The sequence below is a fragment of the Capra hircus genome, chromosome 5 (assembly GCF_001704415.2).
Source record: "Capra hircus breed San Clemente chromosome 5, ASM170441v1, whole genome shotgun sequence".
Classification (NCBI taxonomy): Eukaryota; Metazoa; Chordata; class Mammalia; order Artiodactyla; family Bovidae; genus Capra; species Capra hircus.
The window spans coordinates 111014052-111040504 of record NC_030812.1 but is presented as its reverse complement, the minus strand read 5'-3'; the positions used below and the strand labels follow the sequence as shown (position 1 = coordinate 111040504).

At 37.9% G+C, this 26453-nt stretch overlaps 1 protein-coding gene across 1 annotated transcript; it reads left to right on the top strand.

Annotated features, from left to right (window-relative positions):
- Positions 21 to 25670, top strand: ST13 (suppression of tumorigenicity 13 (colon carcinoma) (Hsp70 interacting protein)). Its single transcript, XM_018049073.1, has 13 exons — positions 21 to 562; positions 4461 to 4518; positions 6012 to 6087; positions 8226 to 8296; positions 11875 to 11941; positions 14331 to 14415; positions 14536 to 14646; positions 18248 to 18350; positions 19910 to 20026; positions 20878 to 20926; positions 23029 to 23153; positions 23445 to 23448; positions 23679 to 25670. Exons 1-13 carry the CDS (start codon positions 453 to 455, stop codon positions 23804 to 23806), a joined length of 1104 nt encoding a protein of 367 aa, XP_017904562.1. The 5' UTR covers positions 21 to 452; the 3' UTR covers positions 23807 to 25670.

Sequence of the window (26453 nt, the reverse complement as noted above, 5' to 3'; positions counted from 1 at the left end):
TCCGGCCGGAGGGCCATCTTGGTGGCGTCATGGCATCCTGTTCTATTTAATGGTCACACTCAAGAGACTATTCTGTTCTAAATGACTACCTGCAGAGTCTAACAGCTTCCGCCTCCTTGAAAGCACAGGATAGGAGGATGATCCCTCTAAAGCACCAGTTCTAGCGTTAATATAACAATGAGTGTATGGAGAGGCAGGCAACAGCACGAACAGCCACGCTTCTAGAAGGTTCTGAGCAGTGCGCAGGGCAGCGGCAGAGGGAGTAGGAATGAACAGGCGAAGGACCCGGGGTCACGAGACCGTTGGGTGGGCGGAGCCAGCGGCCAGGGAGGTTCTAGTCTGTTCTGCCTCGCGGCAGCCGCCCCCTTTACGCGGTCACGCTGAAGTAGCGCCCGGGCCTGGAATCGGGCCGCCGCCTTCGCCGCGCCGCCGCCTCCCGCCACCGCTAGACTATGGACCCCCGCAAAGTGAGCGAGCTTCGAGCCTTCGTGAAAATGTGTAAGCAGGACCCCAGCGTTCTGCACACCGAGGAAATGCGCTTCCTGAGGGAGTGGGTGGAGAGGTGAGACCCGGGCCTGAGGACCGTTGGGGGGAGGGAAGAGGGACGGCCGGAGCGGGTGCTGGGCCCCGAGCTGGCGCGGGGCAGAGGAGCAGGGAGCTCGGCGGCGGGGCTCAGTCCCTGGAGGCCACCTCGAGGGGCTAATGGAGGATCGGGACGCTTAGATGGTTCAGGGGCACGGAAAGAAATGGCAGAGCTGGGTTGCCTGTACCCTGGCCACCTCAGGGTCTTCGTCGAAATACGGAGATGCAGGGTGTTGCGGGGACCTGGACACTAGACGGGAAGGGGGAGGGCGGCAAGACTGCTCTTTAGCGTGGAGTTGTTTTTCTTGCCGTCTCTGGTGTCCTGTTGAAGTCGCAGTAACACAAAGCAACTCTTACACGCACTATGCTTTTAAAAATTGGTGTGGTTAATAAGTTACGGTACAAGTGATAGCTGTATGTGATTACGATTCTAAGTGCGTAGAATTATTTTGGGAATCACTTCTTGTCCTTTGGTAGTGGCAGTTCCATCACTTCAAACACTGTAAGAAAAATGATTTTTTAAGAACCCGCTTGTTAACACCGTCTGTTCCTGTTATCTGTAACTCTAGAGTACGTCGCTACGAGCGTGAAATTAATTGAACAGGCATTGTGCCAGATGCTAGCTGTGAAACAGTATGAGAGCAATCTATTGAGTAATACAAATAAATAAACACAGAAACTCGTTTTGATATTTAGAGGTTAGTATTCTGCGTTTTGGAGGGGAACTTAAGAAAGGGAACCCTTCCCCGAGATGATTTTTTTTTAAATCAATACCTCTGGTGAGGAATTTGAAAGAGATGACATACAAAATTGCATCTCACCGTGATGCGTAGCGACAGTACAAAGAAACGAGACCCTTAAAAGGTACTACCCTAAACATTGATGTGTTTACTTCAGTAATATTTTTATAGGGAAAGCTGCACCAACGATTAGCCAGCATTTGAAAGACTAGTTCTTCCAATGAGCTTGTTCTAATGAAGAGATTTAAGTTCAAATCCATCAACATTATTTGTGGTGGGATAGTCTTTTTTTTTCCTAAGTTTCTCAGTCCTTGTTTACCCATACCAGTTTACTCGCTACTGTAAGATTTCTGCTCCTGATACTTATGTAAAAATTTGAGCACACTTACAGTTAGTTACTGTAGTAGCTTAGTAACAGTTGTTAACAGTTAAGAATACTGTTCTGCAGATTCTCCTTTTTGACAGAAAAAAGCCCGTAAGAGCTGCAGTTAGATTTTCAGGACTAGAAACTGAGATCTGCGTAACTTGATCCAAAAGTGTCACTTAAGGTATTTGTGTGCTTTCCTCTTATTATCCATTCTTTAGAGGAAAGAGCCTACAATTAGTTCAGGTTCTTAAAATTGCAGGAAAAAGGGACTTGTACTGCAGAAAGAAATAACTGGCATCAAAAGTGAACGTTATACCCAGTGGATACATGGTTTGTTCCACCACTAGATGGGTAGAGAGGACTCTGAAGAAAAGTTAAAACATATCTGAGAACATTGTTGTTAACTTATCACGGAGAGCTGGTCGCTATGTAAGAGAATTCTGGTTTAAGGTCTGAAAAATACTCTGAGGTGTCGTTAAAAAAAAAAAAGATAACCTTGTGTCTTATTTTAATGTTTCCAGTAGGTAATTCCAGTTTTCTTCTGTTTTTTATATTCTTTTGGTTGTTGGTGAATCTGCATGTGTACACACCGAATTCTGAACGTTTAAGCTGAGGTGCTAACCTACAAGCTTTTGTTACTTGTTTCCATCTAAATTAAAACTTAAATGGTTGGGGTCTCTGAAGTGTTTCAGTTCCTCTCTTTTCTGCCTTCATATCACCCTTCTTAAAGCAGTCTAAGGTTATAGTAGATTGGGCTGAATGTGGAGACTTGCAAGGTCTAAGAATATTCCTAAAGGCTACTTCAGTTTCCATTTCAGGTTTTCCTCCACTCCGGTACTAAATTAGTCATGGATACTGCGGCTTAGACAATCTGTTTGCTTATTTGCCATAATTTCTACCATTATTTATACCTTCAAACTTCATTTAGTTTTAAGAATTTATAAGTTTAATATACTGGACAAAGAGAAATATGAAGAAAAAAATTTTGGCTCTGTAGCTAGTGGGAATTGGGGAGGCTACATTCTTTCCCAGAAATATGTTTTGGAGTATTTTTGTTTTTCTAGAGGCAGAAGTGTTTTCTGAAGCTGTTTTCTCCTATTTGACAACTCGGTCTACATTCTATCTTGTAGGTGCTTTTTATCCTTTCATTTTATGGTAATTTAAGATAAAAGGGAGTATCTTTGTATTCTAGTCTCCAGCATAGTACATGGACTGTTGCTCTTCAGCAAATACTCTTTTTTTGTCTTTAAAAATATATATATATATTTATTTTATTGAAATACAGTTTCAGGTGAGGAGCAAGGTGATTCAGTTATACGTATATTTCAAAATTATTTTCCATTATGTGTTAGTTGCTCGGTTGTGTCTGACTCTTCATGACCTCATGGACTGTAGCCCTTCAGGCTCCTCTGTCCATGAGATTCTCCCAGCAAGAATACTGGAGTGGGTTGCCATTTCCTTTTCTAATAGTTCTCTGTGCTATATAGTAAAGCTTTGTTTCAGCAGATATTTTAAATGAAGTGAACCGAATGCATTTGCACTGTCAGTGAATTTAGAATATAGCACCCAGTTTTTTGTACATGTGTGTCAGTAACTATACCAGAGTAGACTGAATGTTGCCAAAGTAAGAGAATTAGGACTGAAGTCTTCTGTGATCCCACAGGAGAAGGTCTCTGCCCTAGTTCTACGTAAACGCCTGTATTGACAAAGTCCAATTTTGACAGGGAACTAGCTTGTTTTCAATCTTGGATGCATAAAATAAAACTTCTGTACCTATAAATTGGTGTTACCTTCCAGTAGTTAACTAGAATTTGGAGTGTGAGAAATTCTAAATCTAGTTTATGAATAAAACCCTCTTGGGTTTTCCTCCCAAGTTTTAAATTTTTTGGAAACTGTTTTCTAGCTTGCAAACAATGCAAATGTAGTATGAAGAACTTTTTTCCTGAACTATTTTCAACACTGTGTCCCCAGTGCCATTTAGTGTGTGTTTTCTACAAACAAGGACTGTCGTTTGCAGTGCAGTCATCAGCTCAGGAAACTGATGCATTAATATTATCTAGTCTGCAGAATTACATGTTGCACTTTGTTGTCATGTCTCTGTTCTGAAATAGTACTTCAGTCTCACTGATTTTCATGACCTTGGCAATTTTTAATATTACAAGCCAGTTGTTTTATAGAACTTACCTCAATTTGGGTTTGTCTGATCTTTCCTTAGGGTTAGATTTTGTTTAATACGTTACTTGGCAGGACTGTTACCTCCCAAGGTTTTTTGTTTTTTGTTTTTTTTTAAATTATTTTAATTGGAGGCTGGTTACTTTACAATATTGCAGTGGTTTTTGCCATACTCTCCCAAGGTTTTAACATGAATTAAACTGTTAGGACTGTGTTTGGATGTCACCCTAAATACATTCTGGAATGCTGCATTTTGAAACTTACTTAGTTTAAGAATTCTAGTGTCTTCATTAAAATTTAACTGAAAACTCATATTTGATTACTGTGTTCTTTTGAAAAGTTAATTTTAAAGAATTTTGTCCTGTTTGTATGCTTGTTCCTTATCATTAAATCCCTTCACTCTGCTGAATTGCATGCTTAGGTGTTTTGGATTATGTAATGATTTAGTGATTGGTACACAGGAGCCATTTTTCATTATCAGTATCAAAGATACTGAGTAATTGAAGATTCTTTTTGATAACTATCACATTAAATAGAATGGGAAAGGTGCACATTTAATTTTAGTTTTCTAAATATATTTTTTTCTCATCTTCCTCAAGCATGGGGGGTAAAATACCACCTGCTGCTCATAAAACTAAATTGGAAGAAAATACCAAGGTAAGTTACGAATTTCATTTGTGTGTTTAGTGATAAAGTACTATAAGGTTTCTTAGGAATGTTTTTCACCTGCTGCCCTCAGATTACCACCCCTGATTTCTCCAAGAAATCATTTGGAAATAAGATCTCGATAAGATTTCTATTCTGCGGTCAAATCTCTGTAATCTGATTTGACACTTAGAATGTGGGGTTGAATGTTCACTGTGTTGTAAAATAAGTGAGAATAAACGCTGGATGCATGTTATATGCATGAGCTGTAAGTGGTAAGCTCTGTCATTGTGTGCGTTTGTAGTCTTCATCCTTTGGGGTGGGGGAGGGCAATGCCGCATGTCGTGCTGGATCTTACTTCCCCACTGAGGATCAGGATCAAACCTGGAACTGCAGTGAATCCTAACCTTTGGGCCTCTGGGAAATTCCCATTCATAATTATCATCATTTTTTACCATGTAGTATAGTATTTTTGTAGGTACTTTATTAATATTTGGAAAGTAAATGAAAAAACAGCCCAAATTTGTTGTGCTCTATTTTTTCTGCCTACTACCTGAGGGGTATTTCTGAGTGTGATTCAGGGTGTTGCTTTAGCATATTTGCCAAAAAGGTGTGTACAGTAGGGAGGTTGCTGGGGGAGGTTACTGCTGCTGCTAAGTCGCTTCAGTTGTGTCTGACTCTGTGCAACCCCATAGACGGCAGCCTACCAGGCTCCCCATCCCTGGGATTATCCAGGCAAGAACACTGGAGTGGGTTGCCATTTTCTTCTCCAATGCATGAAAGTGAAAAGTGAAAGTGAAGTCACTCAGTCGTGGGGGAGGTTACTGGTAGCTAAAGTTTAGAAATGAGGGTGGGGGAAGAGTGCTCTCTTCAAGATTCTTTTTTCTGTTATTTTGTGCCTCTATGTCTAGAAGGTTTTCCCCTCCTCAGAATTTTCTCTTTAGCTGTCTTAAATTGATGAGAAAATTTGCCGTTTTATTATTTAACATTATCTTTGAGGGGTGAAATGAGAGAAGTAAAAGCTCCAGAAATAGTTAATTCTTTTTTTAGATGAGTCATTTGTCAGTTTGGTAGATTCTGAGCCCTAGATAGACTATTTTGCCATATGATAAATACGTATGAAGATAAAATTGTGTTTAACATGTATCTCTGCTAAAACTTTTTGTTTTGCAAAAGTAGTTATGTGTTTGATTATGGGGAGTTGTGGACTATAGTGGACATAATATGTGGTATATCCACTTTATTAGCTTCCTAAAATCTTAACGTTTTTAAAATTTTAAAACTCATTGTCTAAATGGTTTGGATAAGGGAGTGGACCTATACTTAAAAAGAGCAATAAAAATAGAAAACTAAAGTAGTTTGCTAAAACACAACAAGATAGAACATTAACAACTGAAATATAGTGTATGTGAATAGTATATATATATAAATCTGTATAAATTAATAGAATATATATTGGGTGTGTTATTAAATGCTGATAGCGTTGTTTGCCTTCCCTTTGCTAGGAAGAAAAAACAGATAGTAAGAAGGCGGAGGAAAACATAAAGACAGACGAACCATCAAGTGAGGAAAGTGATCTAGGTGAGGAGATGGTAGTTAGTGTGTATTTGATAATATAATATGATCACTATAATATGATCCCGTGTTGATTTTTTTTACTAGATTGACTAATCAGTGCTAATAGTAGTATAACATGAACTACATATGAAACTTGAAATTTTCTAGTAGCCACATTTTAAAAATTAAAATCAGTTGAAATTAATTCAAATAATGGATTTAGACTAATATGTAAAATGTTATTAGCATTTCAACATGTGATCAGTATGGAAAAATTGTTAATGAGCTGTTTTTCCATTTTTCATAGTAGGTCTTCAAATTCAGAGTATTTAAATATTTATAGTATATCTCAATGCAGATGTTACATTTTGTTGGAAATACTTGATCAGTATTCAGACATGAAATTTGTTTAAAAAAAGAACAAAACAATTTTTTTTGTTAAAAAAAAAGTTTGTAGAGAAACTTGGGTCACATACCCAGGTGTTTCTAGATGTGTGTAAAAATGTACAAATAACTGAATCAAGTACCAAAAAATTGTTTTCCTTTAGTATCTGCATCTATGTTAGTAATATTGCTTCAGTTTAGAAGAATTGATGTGTCATGGGCCTGGGGTTTTATTTGGTTTTGTTTTTTCAGACTACAAACTGATCAATTTCTTCATAAATTTGGAGGTCCTTTGAGACTATAAATATATACCCTAGTTATTAATTGGATAGTCTCTTAATTCATAGAACCTATCTAAAAGCTAAAAAAAAAATAGTTAAAATTTTTAAAATTTTGAATTGGTTCTTAATCTTTGGTATGTTGGAAAGGGCTTGTTGTTTGGGGGCTTAATCAGATCTTTTACTTACTGTAAAATAGTTTTTAGTCTTACAGTTTTATGAAAATTACCATGACTTTAATCATTTCTAAAAAATTAAGCATTTTGTGCTTGAATTAAGCTGTTGGCTCAGCAGGTAAAGAATCTGCCTGCAGTGAAGAAGACGAGAGTTCAGTCCCTGGATCGGAAAGATTCCCTGGAGGAGGAAATGGCAACCCACTCCAGTATTCTCGACTGGAGAATTCCATGGACAGAGGAGCCTGGTGGGCTATAGTCCATGGGGTTGCAAAGAGTCAGACACACACAAGCTTGAGTGCACACACAAGCTCAGTTCCTGTTAAAAATGAATTAAAATTTTCTTTTTTGGATGTGAATTCTGATTTCAGGTAGCTAATTCTGATTTCATTCTTTTTTGACTGTTTAGAGGAAACTGCTTTTATCAAATTCACTTTGCTAAATATGTTTCCTAATACTGTATCAGTAGTACTTGCTGTGCTAAGTCACTTCAGTTGTATCTGACTCTGCGACTGTAGCCCTCCAGGCTCCTCTGTCCATGGGATTCTCCAGGCAAGAATACTGGAGTGGGCTGCCATGCCCTTCTCTAGGGGGTCTTTCTGACCCAGAGATTGAACCCAAATCTCTCTTGTCTCCTGCATTGGCAGGCGGGCTCTTTACCACAAGTGCCACCTGGGAAGCCCTGTCAGTAGTATACCTTGAGTTTAAAATTTATCCGTGCTGTTTACAGAGACAGAAAATGGTTAAGTTAAATATTTTATCACAATTTACAACAGCTTCACAGTAACTTGTGCTATCTGCATAAAATTAAAAAAAAAAGTATAGTGTATTGGTATGTAGAACGGAGTATTTGCATTGAATCGGTTTGTTGACATTGACTAAATCAGTGGTGTGTCTGTGTGTAATACATACTAGGAATAGTGTGTAGACTCTGCTCTTGGCAGGGTACCTACTATAGTGTGATTATGTGCCTATTAAAATGACCCAGAGAGATGTTATGGGGAGGGAGGTGGGAGGGGGGTTCATGTTTGGGAACGCATGTAAGAATTAAAGATTTTAAAATTTAAAAATAAAAAATAAAAAATAAAAAAAAATAAAATGAAATGTAATCTCACCAAAACAATAGAATTGTGTTTTACAAGGAAATATTTTAGTATATCGGTTTAAATAAAACTAACAAAGTAAAATATTTAAGTTAATCTAGAGTGAAATGTTCAGTTCATCAGTTACACAAGCCAAGGTTAGTTCGTTTTTAATAGCCTCCTGTGGCCAGTGGCTACTATATTGGATAGCACAGCTCTTACTGTCATTTTCTTAACTTTGACAGAAATTGACAATGAAGGTGTGATTGAACCAGATACTGATGCACCTCAAGAAATGGGAGATGAAAGTGTAGAGGTAAAGTCAATGGCTTATTTTCTATTTGGTGTCAGGACTGTGAAAGCTTACCTGTTGTAGTTATCTTATGACGTGTTTCTCCTAGGAAAAGGGCATGTTAAATCTTACTCTGACTTAAGGCATCTAGGAAAGCATTTATTACTTAAAATATTTGGGAAAACTCCCTGTATTTTTAATCATACTCTAAAAAAATGCTGGTTTTCTGTTATCTATTTCAGTTTTGCATCTGGTTGACCTGCTCTTAAAACTATAGAGTTCACCTCACATTTATTTCTACAAGTGGAATTGCCTCTTAATGGGATATCTAGTACCAGTTGTTTTCTAAAATGATTTTGTCACAACACACTATATTAATCTCAAGGTGGTGAAAATTGATTCTTGGGAGGCAGGTCTTGACAGAAACCTTTAGGTGTTACTGTGGTTAGTGGTATTCCAAAGATCATAACACATTAACATGTATGGAGTATATCTGCACAGTTAAAATGGAGGAGGTGAGAAGTAAGGGCAAAATGCCTAGTAAGCTTTTTTGGGGATTGATAATGAAATGGAGCTTGAGAAACAGTGTAATATATTAATCATAGCTTAAAAGATTGGTCCAGGCCCTTATCACTACTTAATATTGTCCTATTTCATCATTGCCATACTGCGTAAAATGGTGGTGTTCATCTCAGTGTGTCTAGGTTTATAATACTTTGTATTTATCCTACTTGGGATTTACTAGGCATCTTAAATCCTAGGGTGATTAACTTTTTTTTAAGCTCTGGAGTATTTACAGCTAGTATCTCTTTCAAAAACGGCTTCTTTCCCATTCTCTCTACTATCATTCAGGAGCCGTAGTTAGATACACATTAGACCTTTTCATCATTAAGTTCCATCTCTTTAACACTCTGATGAATTACATATGCTTTCTTTGTCTAATCAGGTGTTCTATTGAAGTTGGAATTTGAATGCTTGTTTTTCATTTTGATATTTTCACTTTGATTTTTATTTTAAAGATGACTTGGTTATTTATAAGTGTTTTGCTCCTTACTCATTTTCAGATCTTTCTTAATAGTCTTAAAACATTAAATTCTTTTATCAGATTGTTTTGCTGGTCTTATTCTCGTGTTATATTTTCTGACTCTTGCTCATTGAGGTACTTTGTTTATTGTAGTTCACGCACGAGAGAGAGACTGTGTGTGTGTGGATGTTTTATGGAAAGTTTTTGAGGCCTAAATAGGTGTTTCTCCAGAGAGAGAGAGATGTTTGCTTCCATCAACACTCTGATTTGGTGCTACTGACTCAAGGGCCACTTTAAATTTTCATGGTTTTTTCCTTGAATGTTTAACTACACAAGTAATGTGACTGTGGTTATGAATTTTCAGTGGAGATTTCTTTTTCTTCTCACTACACAGCCCTCCCTTTTTGCACAGGTTTATTTTTGGAATAGGCATTTGGGGTTCCCGACCGGTTTTGGAGGCTGTCTGAGTAGGCAGCATACGTTTGTGTCACCTGAATCTAGACTTTGTTTCATGTGTTCTGCACTGTGTTCAAAAACAGAATTGCAAGGTCACCAGGTTTGATACCTTCCACAATGTTAAAAGCAGATGGAGTGCCTGGCACCTGGCTGAATTTCATGTCTTCATTTAATCTTGTTCTTTGAGGATTTCTACATTCTTAGGTCATAGATGGCTTTTGAAAGGTGTGTTTTAGACTTGTTCAGAGTATTATGTGTACCGTATTGCCATAAACTGAAGTCGTCTTTTTACAAATTATCCTGGCCCTGCAGGATGTCTTACTATCTGACAAGTGTGTTTTCCTTTGTTCTTTTTAAAAGGGTTTTTTAGTTTGTCCAAAACTTGTGTGAATTTTTGTTGGAATTGCTTTGAATTTACTGAGTAACTTAAGGTTCAGTTCAGTTCAGTCACTCAGTTGTGTCCAACTCTTTGCGACCCCGTGAATCGCAGCACGCCAAGCCTCCCTGTCCATCACCAACTCCCGGAGTTCACTCAAACTCATGTCCATCGAGTCGGTGATGCCATCCAGCCATCTCATCCTCGGTCGTCCCCTTTTCTTCCTGCCCCCAATCCCTCCCAGCATCAGAGTCTTTTCCAACGAGTCAACTCTTCGCATGAGGTGGCCAAAGTATTGGAGTTTCAGCTTCAGCATCATTCCCTCCAAAGAAATCCCAGGGCTGATCTCCTTTAGAATGGACTGGTTGGATCTCCTTGCAGTCCAAGGGACTCTCAAGAGTCTTCTCCAACACTACAGTTCAAAAGCATCAATTCTTCGGTGCTCCACTTTCTTCACAGTCCAACTCTCACATCCATACATGACCACTGGAAAGATTGATGTAGTCAATAGATTTTTCATGAGCATAGTGTTTATCTGTGTCCTTTAACAGAATTTTATCTCTTGCCCCTTCCCCTCCCTCGAAAGTCTTGTGTGCTTTTAGAATGGGATCCTCTTCTATTGTATTTTAGAATTGACTTCTACAGATGTGGAAGAACTCTGGGTTTATTTTTTATGTAGCTTTTGTATCTGAGAACTTCATTCAATTGTCATAGCAAATCTAATAACTTGTCAGTTCTGTTGGGTTTTCTAGGTACAAAGACAGCTTGGTATTTTCCTTCCAGTTTTTAAATCTGTCAGATCATTTTCTTAATGAATTAGCCAGCATATTTTATAGTGATGGTGATAGAGTGGATTTTTTTTGTTAAATTGCTTCTTGTAGGACATTTGCTATGTTTTTGTCATTAATAATCTTTGTAGTGTCAACATCTTGTACAGTGTCTTGTTCTGTCTAGTATAGGTGCTCATGGATGGTTATTGGACCAAAAGAATGGGACATTTTTCTTGTGTCAATTCAAGCCTCTTAGGAACTAACTTTTTCACTTGTGAGGAGACCGGGTTTTATAGTACAGGCATGCCTCCAAGATATTGTGAGTTAGGTTTCAGACCTTTAGGATAAAGTGAGTCACAAATTTTTTTGTGCATATAAGAAGTTATCTTGACACTATACTGTAGTCTGTTAAGTGTGCCATAACATTATGTCTTTAAAAATGTGCATACCTTAATTTAAAAGTACTTTATTGCTAAAAAAAATTGGCCATCTGAGGCTTCAGCAAGTCACAGTAGTAACATCACAGATCACATAGCAAATACAATACAAAGTGAGCAAGTGCTGTTGGAAAAATACCTCCTGTATACTCCTGGGGTTGCCAAAACCCCTCAGTTTGTAAAAGGTGCAGTGTTTCTTTGCAAAGTACAATTTTTAAAAAGCTATGCCTATACTTGTGAATAACTAGAAAAGATTTGAAAAAACTAGGTTGGCAAAAACCTGCTCTGATCAGGATGGAGGGGAGCAAAAATCATGTCTAGGGCAGAGTATACAGGGAGTGAAATTTATTGTTTAGTATGAAAGATTAAAGTGTATCCTGTACGATTTCTTACTAATTATCCTCTTTATTCTCTGAAGACCAGAGACGAATGAATGAAAATGGGAGTTGTGATTACTACACCCCTAAGAAAATCCAAATTGTTTCCTCTTTCCCTTTGCTTTTCTACTAATTCTGAGTTGATCTTCAATTTTCCCCTAGATAACTGAGGAGATGATGGATCAGGCAAATGATAAAAAAGTGGCTGCCATTGATGCCCTAAATGATGGTGAGTGTTCTTTTTTTTTCTCTTTGCTGTATTTCTGTAGTAGTCTGAATATTCTCTTCTCTAGTTTTCTGCTACAGTAACTGTTAATAATGGGCAAGTGAAAGGGAATTTAAATCTTTTGAGTATTTTGTGCTGGAGAAGAAAGTGTCCTGTTCTCCACTCAGCTCTTGCCCATTGATAGAGAGGCTGGAATGAGCACTCAAGTATCATTATCTTGCCTCAGAGTGTGGACAGATCCTGATTGTCACTCCAAGACTGTGCTTTCTTAACTATAGTGTTTTTCGCCTGACAAGAGGCTTTTAAAAGGTGGACGACTTCACCCCAAAGGGTATTAGATCAGTGATCCTCAACTTTTTACATAGTAAAACCCTTGACAAATACTGTCCATTGACATAACAGTCTTGTTCTAGTCTCTGCACGTTAGAACCTCTTCAGAAAATCCTATCAGAATGGGAGAGTGCTGATAGTATAAGTATATTGTTTAATTACTTAAAATGTATAACAACAAATTATTTAGTAACTGGGTACTAAGCAGACCTCTTCATACCTGTGGCGTAGTGTCACAATGCCATTGTTGAATAGATGCTGTTGTGCATTTGGACTTCATCCATAGACTTAGAAGATGACCAAAAGTTTTATTTTAAAATGGTTTCCACACCATCAGGGAAGGCCCTAGAATGAGTTCAGTGTTGACTGTTACTCAGGTTCCTATATATGATTGCCGTACCTTAATCGGTTGTCTACCTGAAATGTCTCTCTTGCTTTCTGATCACTGTTCCTAGGTTATTCTTACTTAGAACTTGTTTTTATTGTTACACACTTCTTTGCTTGTAACCTGCAATTAACTTTTGCATACGTTTTGAAGATAATTATAGCATTAGACCTGCTAGAGTCAGATCCCATATTTGCCGTCCCAGCCTTGTTCTCTTTTTGAATATTAATCTTCCATTCTCACTTTCCTTCAGTGTTCCTTTACTTATGCTTTACTGCTTCTGTATAAAGGTCGTCTTCACCTATTTCAATTCAATTTGTACCCAGCAGTTCGTCCCAGCCACTTCTCTTCCTGACCATTCCTTTTCCACACTAATTTTTCTTAAAAGCCCCACCCCCTAGGATTTCTGTTTACCTAACAGAATGAGGAGTGGTTAGATTCTAGATATATTTTAAAAGTAGAGACAGAGGGGTTTTGGTTTCAGATTGTGCAGTCAAGAATAACTGCAAGATTTGGGGCTTGAGGGTAGATCAGGAGTTTCCAAACTGCAACCTCATGTTTTTATAGAGTTGGTGGAACATGGGCCACACCCATTTATGTTTTGTTGGAGGCTGCTTTCCCACTAAAACTGCAGAGCTTAATAGTTACTATTGTTAGTCTGCAAAGCCTAAAATAATTATTAAATTGCCCTTTCTAGAAAATGTTGCTGACCTCTGAACTAGACTGAACGAAGGAGCCATTTAGTTCGTAAAGTCAAAATCTTTGTCTCTAATATATTTACTTGTGTTATCCTATTATATACATAAAAAGTGTTTAGTTGAGAATGTAGGGTAGGGGAATAAATTTGGAGATGGGGTAGGAATTAAGAGTTTCATTTTGAACGTGGTAGATGTGAATTGCTTGTTAGACATCCAAATTTAACTTCTAATAGGCATCTGTAGGAGTAACTGATAAGACAGAACATTTTTCTGCATTGTTTCATGAGTTCTGTTAAGGTCCTTAATTAACACTTTAGTTAACTGGGTAAATATTTTTCATAGTGAATTGTGGCCTTTACTTTAAAACTCTTTGTTTTGTCTCACTAGTTTCCTGTGTATTATGTTTATTTATTAACTGACTTTACTGAAGGTACTAATAAACAAAAGCCAACTACGAGAATGGGGTACTGAAAATGAGTTTAAAATACGGGTATGGTCTCTCATCAGTTCTAGTCCACCACCACCCCCCTTTTTTTTGGCTTTTGAACCGTCTCTGATATGTATAATTTATTGGTCTCTGATATGTTTAGTTTTTTTTTGAATTTCTATATCAGCCTCATGAACGTAGTATGGGTACTTTTTCCTTCATAAGTTTAATTTTATCCTTTTAATGGATAAAAGAAAATTAATGGAATAAAATTGTCTTAGCCTTTGATTTTATCTTAATTTAAAAAGTCAATAAGTCCTACCAAGAGTGTGGTATTCTGATATTTTTAAGGGGGGTTGTGTTCCCCAAAATTCTCTTTGTCTTGGGTGACTTACAGTATAGGTAAAGGTTTGCTTTGAAGAGCTACTTTTGTGTATTAATTTAGAAACTAGTCTTCTACTGGACTAAAAGGGGAATGTGAAAGGCTAATAAAAGAGAGAAACAGTTAATATTTTTTATCCACTATTTCTCAATAAACTTGTTTCACTTTAGGTGAACTACAGAAAGCCATTGACTTGTTCACAGATGCCATCAAGCTAAATCCTCGTTTGGCTATTCTGTATGCCAAGAGAGCCAGGTGAGAAATCTAAATAAAGGAGCTAATTTCCGCTTATTTGTTTAGATAGAATTGCTTCTATGGCAATCCTAAAGATGTTGTTTGAAATGAATACTTTTTAACACCAAACTTATTTTTTAGTGTCTTCATCAAATTACAGAAGCCAAATGCTGCCATCCGAGACTGTGACAGAGCTATTGAAATAAATCCTGATTCAGCTCAGCCATACAAGTGGCGAGGGAAAGCGCACAGGTAAATAACGGAACCTAGTTATTTTCAGAGCTCCTCAAATTTAAATCTGGTATTTTAGTATACCTTCTTTTTATTAAAAAAAAAGAAAAACCTGATATGGTATATGCTCAATGTGTAAAACTGAGAGACTCTATGTCATATGGAACAAGTAAGAAAATAAGAATTCTTTTCACTTCCTCCATTCAATGAATATCAGTGTTAACATCTTTGGCCACATGTAGCCAAGGATTTTTCTCCAAGTTGTCTCTAAGAAAAGAGAGTAACTTTATATCAGTGTCTTACAAACTTTCTCTTATTTTAAGACTTTGTCATTGTAACTTAACATTAAACAACCAGTATATTATGGAAGAAGGAATACAATAACTTGAAACTACTTCAATCACTGCTTGGTAACATGAACTATCAGATAAGGGGGGAAATAAATGAATTTCACCCAGATTAGTAATCAGATCTGAAAGCAAAGTTTAATATATGGATAAGTCTTTGTGGTTTGGGGTGAAGTGTCCTGTGCTGTTTACGTCTTACTGGATTGGAAAAGTTCTGTGCTTCAAGGGCGGGTGCAGATGGAGATGAACATGCTTGGGACCTATTGTGTTCAGTTCAGTTCAGTCACTGTCGTGTCCGACTCTTTGCGACGCCATGAATAGCAGCACGCATCCATCACCAACTCCCGGAGTTCACTCAGACTCAACATCCATCGAGTCAGTGATGCCATCCAGCCATCTCATCCTCGGTCGTCCCCTTCTCCTCCTGCCCCCAATCCCTCCCAGCATCAGAGTCTTTTCCAGTAAGTCAACTCTTCGCATGAGGTGGCCAAAGTACTGGAGTTTCAGCTTCAGCATCATTCCCTCCAAAGAAATCCCAGGGCTGATCTCCTTTAGAATGGACTGGTTGGATCTCCTTGCAGTCCAAGGGACTCTCAAGAGTCTTCTCCAACACCACAGTTCAAAAGCATCAATTCTTCGGTGCTCAGCTTTCTTCACAGTCCAACTCTCACATCCATACATGACCACTGGAAAAACCATAGCCTTGACTAGACGGACCTTTGTTGGCAAAGTAATGTCTCTGCTTTTCAATATGCTATCTAGGTTGGTCATAACTTTTCTTCCAAGGAGTAAGTGTCTTTTAATTTAATGGCTGCAGTCACCATCTGCAGTCATTTTGGAGCCCAGAAAAATAAAGTCTGACACTGTTTCCACTGTTTCCCCTTGTATTTCCCGTGAAGTGATGGGACCAGATGCCATGATCTTCATTTTCTGAATGTTGAGCTTTAAGCCAACTTTTCCCTCTCCACTTTCACTTTCATCAAGAGGCTTTTTAGCTCCTCTTCACTTTCTGCCATAAAGGTGGTATCATCTGCATATCTGAGGTTATTGATAATTCTCCCGGCAATCTTGATTCCAGCTTGTGCTTCGTCCAGCCCAGCGTTTCTCATGATGTACTCTGCATATATACAGCCTTGACGTACTCCTTTTCCTATTTGGAACCAGTCTGTTGTTCCATGTCCAGTTCTAACTGTTGCTTCCTGACCTGCATACAGATTTCTCAAGAGGCAGGTCAGATGGTCTGGTATTCCCATCTCTTTCAGAATTTTCTACAGTTTATTGTGATCCATACAGTCAAAGGCTTTGGCATAGTCAATAAAGCAGAAATAGATGTTTTTATGGAACTCTCTTGCTTTTTAGATGATCCAGCGGATGTTGGCAGTTGTATTAGGTGACTCAGTAAAGTAGCACTAATGATTATGAAGACAATGTTAAAGATACAGGTAAAAGATTGGAAAATTGTTATTAATGCTCTCTGGGTATATGAAAGATCATGCATTGCTGTGGATGGTCTTAAAGACCCCATTTGTCTTTGAGCATTTCTTTTGTCTACTGGTACAAGGAGTCATTCTGTACTTTGACTTGCAACAGACTATTTCTCCAAGAAATCATGGTTTGTCTTAGTGGGACTATTTTGTGGAAAACTGAAGTTTGGCCACTTAGGTATGTTTATTGTTTCCAGGATATCATCACTGTCATTTCAGTTAACTTAAAAATATAATGTTCTTGGGGTGAAAAGTTTTAAAATTTTGAGTTTATACTGACATTTTCAATTAAAATTCAGCGTTAAATGTTTTGCCTTTAGTATTTTTTGACAGTATTCTAGAATCATGCCTTAAAAAGTGATACATGCTCTAAGTGGGTTTTTTTGGTTTTTTTTGGTAGTTTTTTCTTATCCTTAGGATACATCTCACTTAAGATATAGTCAAAATGCTATTTTAAAAATTACTTGCATAAATTTTTCCTGCATGGTTAATGTTGTCAATGTGATAAACAAGTAGCCTCTTTTTATTTCTGCTTGTGTTCAGGGTTAGGGCTTGTTTTATTTCTGTCTGTTCTTATTTGAGTATGTGAAACATTTGCATGTTTAAAGACTCAAAACTGTGTTAATAGGTATACCCAGAGAAGTCTCATTTCCATTGCTATCCTCTACTCTATTTGGAGAATCCCACGGACGGAGGAGCCTGGTGGGCTACAGTCCACGGGGTCGCAAAGAGTCGGACACGACTGAGCGACTTCATTCACTCACTCACCAAACTTTAGTTTCTTATTCATCTTCTATTTTAAATAAAATGTGTACACATGTATTGTTTCCTATCTCATATAGAAGTTAGCATGTTAAATACACATCATGTTAACTGTTTTTTGTTTGTTTTTGAGGGGCAAGGGCTCATGTTCACCATAGATGGGAGGCCAGCTGGGGAGAAGGTGGCAGGTGGCACAGCCACCTTATACAGCATGCCATGCTGGTCCACGGTCAGACCAGTGGTGGCCTCAGCTCCATTGCCCCCCAGGCTGACTCTGGCTCTACCCGGCCACCGCAACCCCTGGGGACCATTCAGAGGCATCACTGGAGGGTGTGTGGTTAGTTCAGCAGCTGGTGGTTCTCCCCATATCCTCGTTGGTCATGGGGAGGTCTCTTTTTGGTGGAAGGCATTCCTGACTCCTCTCATGAACAGATTTCATACTGCCTTGTGGTGGTCTGGATCCTGGAAAGGGTCGGTTTACTCCTTGGGGCGTCAGAAGGGGCTTCTTTGTGACTGCCCTGCACCCTTCTGTGCTTTTGGCTGGAGCGCCCATATCTGAGCTTCCAGGGCTTCTGAGCAGCTGTAATAAGAAGCAGTGTCCTCCCCACTGTCTTGGGAGCCGGCCCATCTTACGGCGCTCCCTGGGCTCCTCCTGCTGGTTCTGAAGCCGCCGCAACAGCGACCGCCGCCATCCCTAGCCCCAGAGCCACCCCACACCCCTTAACTCTGTTTTTGATGAGTTGGAAATTGTGGCTCTACATAATTTTTAAAAATATATTCTGAATTAAAAAGAATTTTTTTTAAGTTATTAAATGTTTTTTAGGAAAACAGCTTCCCAGTTACCATAGAGGAAATAAACTCATACTAAATTTTTATAGAGTAGAAATGTAATAATTAGTCCATGAAAATTTGTAGTTCCTTATCTAACTTAAACCTGTTCTGTTACAGTCCTTTTTTATAAGAAAGACACTGTGCTACATAAATGAATATGGATAAAGGCCTCCAAAAATTACTTTAAATCTGTTTCAGACTTCTGGGCCATTGGGAAGAAGCTGCCCATGATCTTGCCCTTGCCTGTAAGCTGGATTATGATGAAGATGCTAGTGCAATGCTGAAGGAAGTTCAACCAAGGGTATGTTAAAGTAAAGGAAGGGAAAGTCATTACGGTGATACTCCTTGGCTCTGTTACTTAACCCTTGGCAGTAAATTTACTGCAGATGCAAAGAAACAACCATTAGAAGTTACAGTCTGTAATCACTTAAATTTGTGTTGAATTCAGGAAATCTCATTGAATTTTCATGCTTTAATTTCTCATTCAGTTATTTACAGCAGGCTCTGTTTGCAGGCCTGCAAAGTTATAACCAGAAAATTAGAAATGGTAAAGGGGGCATCAACTTTTTGCAGAGGAGAAAACAGAAAATCTAGAAAATGTGACACAAGATTGAGTCTGGCTTGTCTGTATTTCTGTCTAAAATTGTTAGTTAAAATAACTTAGTGCATCTATATGGCAAATCTTTCCTTTTGTGTGAAATTCCACTCTGAAGAATTTACTCTCAAAGACTTTAAGATAGTGGAAGTTTTATTAAATTTAATCTGTCACATGATTTGATTTTCTTTCTTTTGTAACGGCTAAATCAACAAGGTTATTGAGTGAAATATTCTAGAACGCAAATTCTTAAATAATCATGAAGAAGCTAAAGTAACAGTTGAATATGAATCTTAGATTTCTATTCTATGAATAAATGCTAGATTCCAAGTATTTGACATCTACTCTGTACTAGTGCCTGGTTGATTCTTATAGTTAAAACTAACATACTTCTCTTCCTGCCCCCTCATTTGATTGATGAGGAAAACTTAAGTATAATTAAACTGTGGGAAATAACTGCTATATGTGTTCCCAGTCTCTGCCTTCCCATGGCAGGTATCGGGCAAGAATTGCCATGCAATTTGACATCTGTTTATCATCTTTGCACTAGTTAATTGTTTGAAATTTTTAACACTCCTCTAACTTCAAATCTCTTTTCTCTGTGTCACAGTTGATAAGCCTCTGCTGTGCTTAGTCACTCAGTCGTGTCTGACTCAAAATTTTAAGACCCTGTGGACTGTAGCCCACCAGGCTCCTCCCTCCATGGGAATTCTCCAGGCAGGAATGCTGTGGGTTGCCATGTCCTCCTCCAGGGAATCTTTCCAGCCCAGGATTCGAACCTAGGTCTCCCACATTGCAGACGGATTCTTTACCGTCTGAGCCACCAGGGAAGCCCAAGAATACTGGAGTTGGTAGCCTGTCCCTTCTCCAGGGGATCTTCCCGATCCAGGAATCGAGATGGAGTCTCCTACGTTGCAGGCAGATTCTTTACCAGCTGAGCTGCCAGGGAAGCCCACTCATGTTGTCATTAAGGTTCTGAGTCTCACTGCTTGGCTGTGGTAGCTCTAAGATCTGCTGCCTGCACGTGAACTGTAGCTGCCCAGACATGGTTCCCTCTTCACATCCTTTAATGATGGCCTCATTAACCCAGAATTTATCCACCATCCGCTTGTGGCTGAGTTAGGTCTTTTTCTGTAAGATAAACTTAATTAATTTTTCGGAACTGTGTTAAGTTTAATCTTTCCCCAAAGAAAAATAATCAACACAAATCAATGACCTTATTTATTTTCAGAGAAGACATTTTTCTGTGACTGTTTCTTTCCTAGGCCCAGAAAATTGCTGAACATCGGAGAAAGTATGAGCGAAAACGTGAAGAGCGTGAGATCAAAGAAAGACTAGAAAGGGTTAAGAAGGCTCGGGAAGAACATGAGCGAGCCCAGAGGGTAAGATTTCTGTACCTAAACCATTAAAGAGAAATATAGTAGATTAGACTTTTTTGGATATCATTCTAATTCTTGGCTTTTTTAAAATAAAAAGAGCTGGCTGCAGTTCTATAGGATAGTGATACTACTTAAAAGGTTTTCCTTCCCTTCATTGCTTAGTCTTCAAGTTCTTAAGTGAGTTTTTATAGCACCAATTTATCCTTGCTTGTGTTCTCCTAAAATCAAGACTTCTTCCTGGCCAGGTAATTAATTTAAAACTTGCCAGTATTATTTGCATTGTTTAGAATGCATGCCCTGATTTTAAGTTTTATGATTCCTTCTGTTTTAGTAGTGAATTCATAGCTATTTAAAATTGGCTCGTTATTTTTTAGTTTTAGTTCCAAGTCCAAAATACTACTTAAAATCATTAGCAAAAGTTATGCTGAGTTGCTTCAGTCATGTCCAACTCTCTGAGACGCTGTGGACTACTGTAGCCTGCCAGGCTCCTCTGTCCATGGGATTCTCCAGGCAAGAACACTGGAGTGGGTTGCCATGCCCTCCTCCAGGGCATCTTCCCGACTCAGAGTTTGAACCTACTCTTATGTCTACTGCATTGGCAGGCGGGTTCTTTACCACTAGCTTCCACCTGGGAAGCCCACCAAAAGTAATATTTCCTCATTGAGAATCCAATTGAAAGTTGGTTTTTTGAGGGATGGGATGTTGTCTTTAGCCCAGTATTGCCTTTTGAAACTTGTCATTCTTGTACCTCCTCTAGCTAGTTTATTTTACGGTTTTTTCATGGTTTGTATGGATAAGGTAGGCATGGACAGCAGACTTCTTACTATGTAATTTATTTCCTTTTCGTATTAAAGGAGGAAGAAGCCAGAAGACAATCAGGATCTCAGTATGGCTCTTTTCCAGGTATTTTGAAAGAAAAATTAAAATTCCTAATATTGGGGATTATTCTCAGTTTGGGGCTCAGGTGTATATTGTACTTAGTACCATTAGTCCCTGGGAAAGTTTCATTCTTGGTAAAATTTTGTTATTGGAAATACAGTATATTATTTTCCTATAAGCATTGAGTACTGGCAGTGAAAGTGTTAGTCACTCAGTGGTGTCCAACTCCTTGCGACTCCATGGACTGAAGCCCGCCAGGCTCCTTCTGTTCATAGAATTTTCCAGGCAAGAGTACTGGAGTGGGTTGCCATTTCCTTCTCAAGGGGATCTTCCCCACCCAGGGATTAAACCTGGTTCTCCTGCATCGCAGGCAGGTTCTTTACCTTCTTTCCTGTCTGAGCCACCAGCAGAGGCCTCTGCAGTATAGGTAGAAGAGCTGTTAAAAAGGTGCTCAGTATATTTTTGGATACTTTCTGAATTGAGGCAGTGTGACATTTATGTAAAGATGAAGAGGTTTTTTTTTTTTTTTTTTTGAGTTTGTCATTGTAATGGGGAATCAGCAGCTTCAAAGTAACTAGCTTTCTTGTGAAGAGTTATAGAGGCAGGTACACATCACCTCTCTACTTAGAATTTACGTGATCAGAGGCTAGAAAAGGTAGCTGCTGTTGTGACAGGTCATGTGCCAGCAACTAAAAAAGGGGGTGGGGATGACTTGGAGCAAAAGCAAGAAAATAGATTTTAGCTCATGGCTTACTTTTTGTTTATAAGCTAATACCTCATATCAGGTTGCTTGTTTTAGAAAATGACCACTAATGTGGGCTAGCACTTGAGATAATTTTTTGTATGATGGGCTTTATTACATAGATTTGACAAGCAGGCTGTCTCACTGTTGTTGCCTTGGGTCAGTAATTTTTGTGGAGACTAGTTTTAAAAAGTCACAGCAGCGTAAGAAGCTAGAAGTTGTTTTCAGGTCTCCTTATCTGATTAGGTCTTATCTGTGATTGTTAGTTATTTATGGGCATGTTTGAATTGTTGAGACAGATGGAAATCACTTTGTTGTGTATATTTCTTCTTTAGAGTAGCTTTACTTGTAATGACTTGATCCATGGAATATGTTAATGTTACCTGTATTTCTCTTTAGGATGTCTTTATATTATTATAGTGTGTTAATTGTGACTTTAGAATATCTCCAGTGAATGTAAAGATTAATGATAATGAGAAATTGAGTAGAAAAATTTGAGTTTATAATCTAAAAATATACTAGAATTAGATTGTTTTTTGTTAGAACTTTTTTTTCACTTTCAGAAATTTTGATGCAATTTGGGTGAAGATTAAAAAATCCATAAGCTTTTTCTTTTTCCCTCTTTAATTTTGGCCACATTGTGTGGCTTAAAGGATCTCAGTTCCCTGACCAGGGATTGAACCCAGGCCACGGCAATGAAAACATCAAATCCTAACCACTAGATCACCAGGGAACTTCCAAAAATCCACAACTTTTTATAACATGTATTTAGGGTAGTTCTTGAAGGAATAACTGCTTAGAAGAATATTGTTTTTAAGAAGAAAAACATGACTTTAAATTGAAACAGATGAATAATATTAAAGACTGAGAAGATATAAGATGACTTATTACACTTTTTAATTGTATTTCTTCTTTTTTAAAAAATATTTATTTTTAATTGGAGGATGATTGCTTTACAATATTGTATCAGTTTCTGCCATATATCAACATTGGTGTGTATTCTGCCGCTCAGTCGTGTCTGACTCTTTGCGACTTCATGGGCTATAGCCCACCAGGCTCCTCTGTCCATCAGATTTCCCATGCGAATACTGGAGTGGGTTGCCATTTCCTTCTCCAATATCAACATTAGACTTTTCAATTTTATAATTCCAAGGGACTATTAGCTTTCTCTCTAGTTTTGTTACTAGGGAATAAGTATTTACAGCCTTATTTTTAAAAAGAAAATTATCTTGTAGCCTCCAGTTTGAATGTTCAGACTGTTTAGTGTTCAGCAGCAGCCTTGTTCTTTGTGCATGCACATGTTTTTATCAGAGGAAATAATATGCTCCCAGACTACTTGGGAATATGGTTGGTGTCTATACAGATCTCTCATTTATTCTTGCAGGCGGCTTTCCTGGGGGAATGCCTGGTAATTTTCCTGGAGGAATGCCTGGAATGGGAGGGGGAATGCCGGGAATGCCTGGCCTCAATGAAATTCTTAGTGATCCCGAGGTCCTTGCAGCCATGCAGGTAAGACTTGGAAGAACAAAGTTGAACTTTATATCATTAAACATCTTTTTTTCATAATTCCATGTGGGAACATACTAAGGTTACTCTGATAGCCATATTTTACTGAGCTGAATTTACCCAGTAGCTTATTATGTAGTCGTGACGTTCATTTTCTGTTTTTCAGAATGAGTAGTTCAAGTTTTTAAAAAGCAGTCTGTAGGGAATACTCTGCAATAGTTAATTATATCCAGTTGTCCTTATCTTTATATCAAAATTGTATACCTCTTTTTTCAATTGTCTTGGGTGACATAGTCGAGTTTGACTTTGAAGTGTGCATTAATGATATTTATGCTTCAGGGGTTTGTCCAAATCTGAGTTGATTTAGCCATGAGGAACGTTGGAGGATGATTGCTTTCAGTGTTGTGTCAGTTTTGCCGTATATCAGAACTATAGGTCTAAGAGATGGGGTTTAGGATAATAAAATTGATGACCCATAGAATATTTTTTTAATACTAAAAATATATATACATATACCTTTCTTTGCAGGATCCGAAGTTATGGTGGCCTTCCAGGATGTGGCCCAGAACCCGGCAAATATGTCAAAATATCAGAGCAACCCAAAGGTTATGAATCTCATCAGTAAATTGTCGGCCAAATTTGGAGGTCAAGCATAATGCTCTTCTGACATAAAGCCCTGCTGGAGGAAAAGCAACTTAGATCACCTAATGGATGTTGCAATAATACAAACCAGTGTACCTCTGACCTTCTCATGAAGAAAGCTGGGGTGCTTTGAAGATAATCCCTACCCCTTTGCCCCAGATGCAGCTGAAAACATTTTACAGCGGTTTGCCATTAGGGTATTCATTCAGATAATGTTTTCTTACTAGAAATTTAAAACTTTAAGCAATTTTTAAACCTTAAAAATATTTAAAAAGGTGTATTAACCCCTACATTTTTCTTTACTAATGATTTTGATTTTTTCCTTTGAATTAATTAGGCAAGTAAGATACATCAGTGTGGAAGATTTATTGTTCCAAGTTTGAGTGAAATAAAGATTTGTTAGTGGGAGACAAATACAACATTTAAATAGATAAAGTTTGAATTGGACATATGGTTACTGAGGCATTTTGATTTGTCTTTTTAATTGCTTTGTTGTTACTGTCGTAAATGATTTGCTTCTGGAACTCTTGGGACCACCAGTATTGCAGTAGGGCCTGGGGAGGGACTGGAAGTACTTGGCAGGGCAGCAGTCATCGTACTACATTTTATATCACATGTCCCCTTGCGCACATGCAGTTAAATCTTACGCTGTGGTGGAGGGATGGTTTTTATAATGCTGCAGTAAAATTGCATTACTTAGCTCTGTTCTTGTCTGATACCTAAAATAAATGTTTCGTATTTCCACATAGGGGAAATAAGGGAATGTTTTCCTTTCTGTATTTCTGTGTTTAAAAATGTCCTTTTCACATCAGAAAATGCCCAATTTGTCTGCTTTTTCTGCTTGTTTTCAGTTTTTTCTTCCTACTCTTCTTGGGCTAAAGATGGTCCTCTTTGACTAACATCATTGCTATCATTATTCATAGCATAATTGTGCAGGCATATTTAATGCTGGGTTTAATATTTAATACAAACAGTGACTATGTAGGGTAATACCCATAATAGCTTCAGTTTCTTACTTAGCGAAGAGATTTCATATTTAAGTGTTAGATTTTCTCTTTGGTGAAATCGTAACATTTCAAAGGACCTTGGAAAAAGGGATTCCCTTTGATGTTTGGTCTCCTACTTAGGAAATACCTATTGCAGTTTGAGTTTATCTTGTAGTATTAATCTTTGGAGAGTTTTGAATTAATTGATACACAAAAAGGGAAACTTGACTTCCTAATCACTAAAGAATTAATGAGATTCACGATGATTCTTCATTGTGGAGTTGTCAGCATTGTGAAAGATTCATTGTTCTATTCAGTTCTTAAATACTGCAACTCTCTTTACTCCCCTTTCCTTTCTTCCAAGGATAAAGAAAATGATTTTCTGTTGTACATCCAATTCTTACATTACATGAGACTTAAGTCCAAGCACTGTTAACAAGAATTGCTAGGTTTCTACTTAGCTATCTTTCAATTTAAAGTGCCAGTGTTGAACAGAAATTTCAAGGGATGAGACCCCCTATACTTTGCTCCTCTGAGGAATCAGTGGTAGGAGCAGTGATGTAAATTCCATGGAACACATTTCTGAAATCATAAGATAATTCGGGTTCTCACCCTTTGCTGTATACAAGCAAGTAGAAATGCATCAGTGAAGTGAGAAAAAACTATGCTGATTGAGCATGCATTTTAAACCCTTTAGAAATACTCAGCATATAAACCTGAATTTGAGCTTGCTGATGCTCCTTTTGTTAATGTGTGTTCTCCATTCTCAAAATTTCCAGTGTGTGCTGTGAGTACCTCAGGACCAGCTACTGCTGGATTTTTTATTTGATTTATACATTACCTAAGTGTGTTCTAACATAAGTGTGTAAAAGTAAAATTGTTTTTCTGAAAATGTAATCCTGTGCTTTTAGATTTCTAGGTTAATATAAAGCACGTACTTTGTTTCAGTAGGAACTCAACATCATCATTTCTAAACCAGAAATGTCCTTTTCTTGTGCCAATGATGCTATATAAAAAGGAAAAGTAAAGGAATTTTTTTCTGCTTAAAAATACATAGTTACTGGATATTTCTAGCTACATTAAAAATAAAGTATGGCTTCAAACTGAATATTGACTGTTCCCACCACCGTCACTCCCCTTTTTTTCCAGCACGTCCTATATTTATGTCTATCACTCATGCACAGTATACTTTAGATTCTACAGTGTTGTTAAGAAGGACCCCTAAAAATATATTCTGTTAAGTAAAATGGAGCTTTACATATCCTCAGGTAGCAGTTCAGAGGTAAGCAATTCTGCCATATTCAGAAACAGGAGAGGGCATCAAGGAAGCCTATACTGAGATACTTTAAAAATGGGAAACGTTCATTTGAAGGGCATTGGTTAAGTAAGGAATGTCACATCACTGGTTGTGATGAAGTGCTTGTTAGTCCTCTTGTAATGGGCCCAAAAGTTTAGTTGCTCAGTCGTATCTGACTTTGTGACCCCATGGACTGCAGCACACCAGGCTTCCCTGTCCATCACTAACTCCTGGAGCTTGCTCAAACTCGTGTCCATCAAGTCAGCGATGCCATCCAACCAATAAGGGACTAAAAAAATTAGTTTTTATTAAAAACTGGTACAGTGATTTAAAAATTAAATATGTAGCAATATTTATAACCAATAAAGCACACTTTAA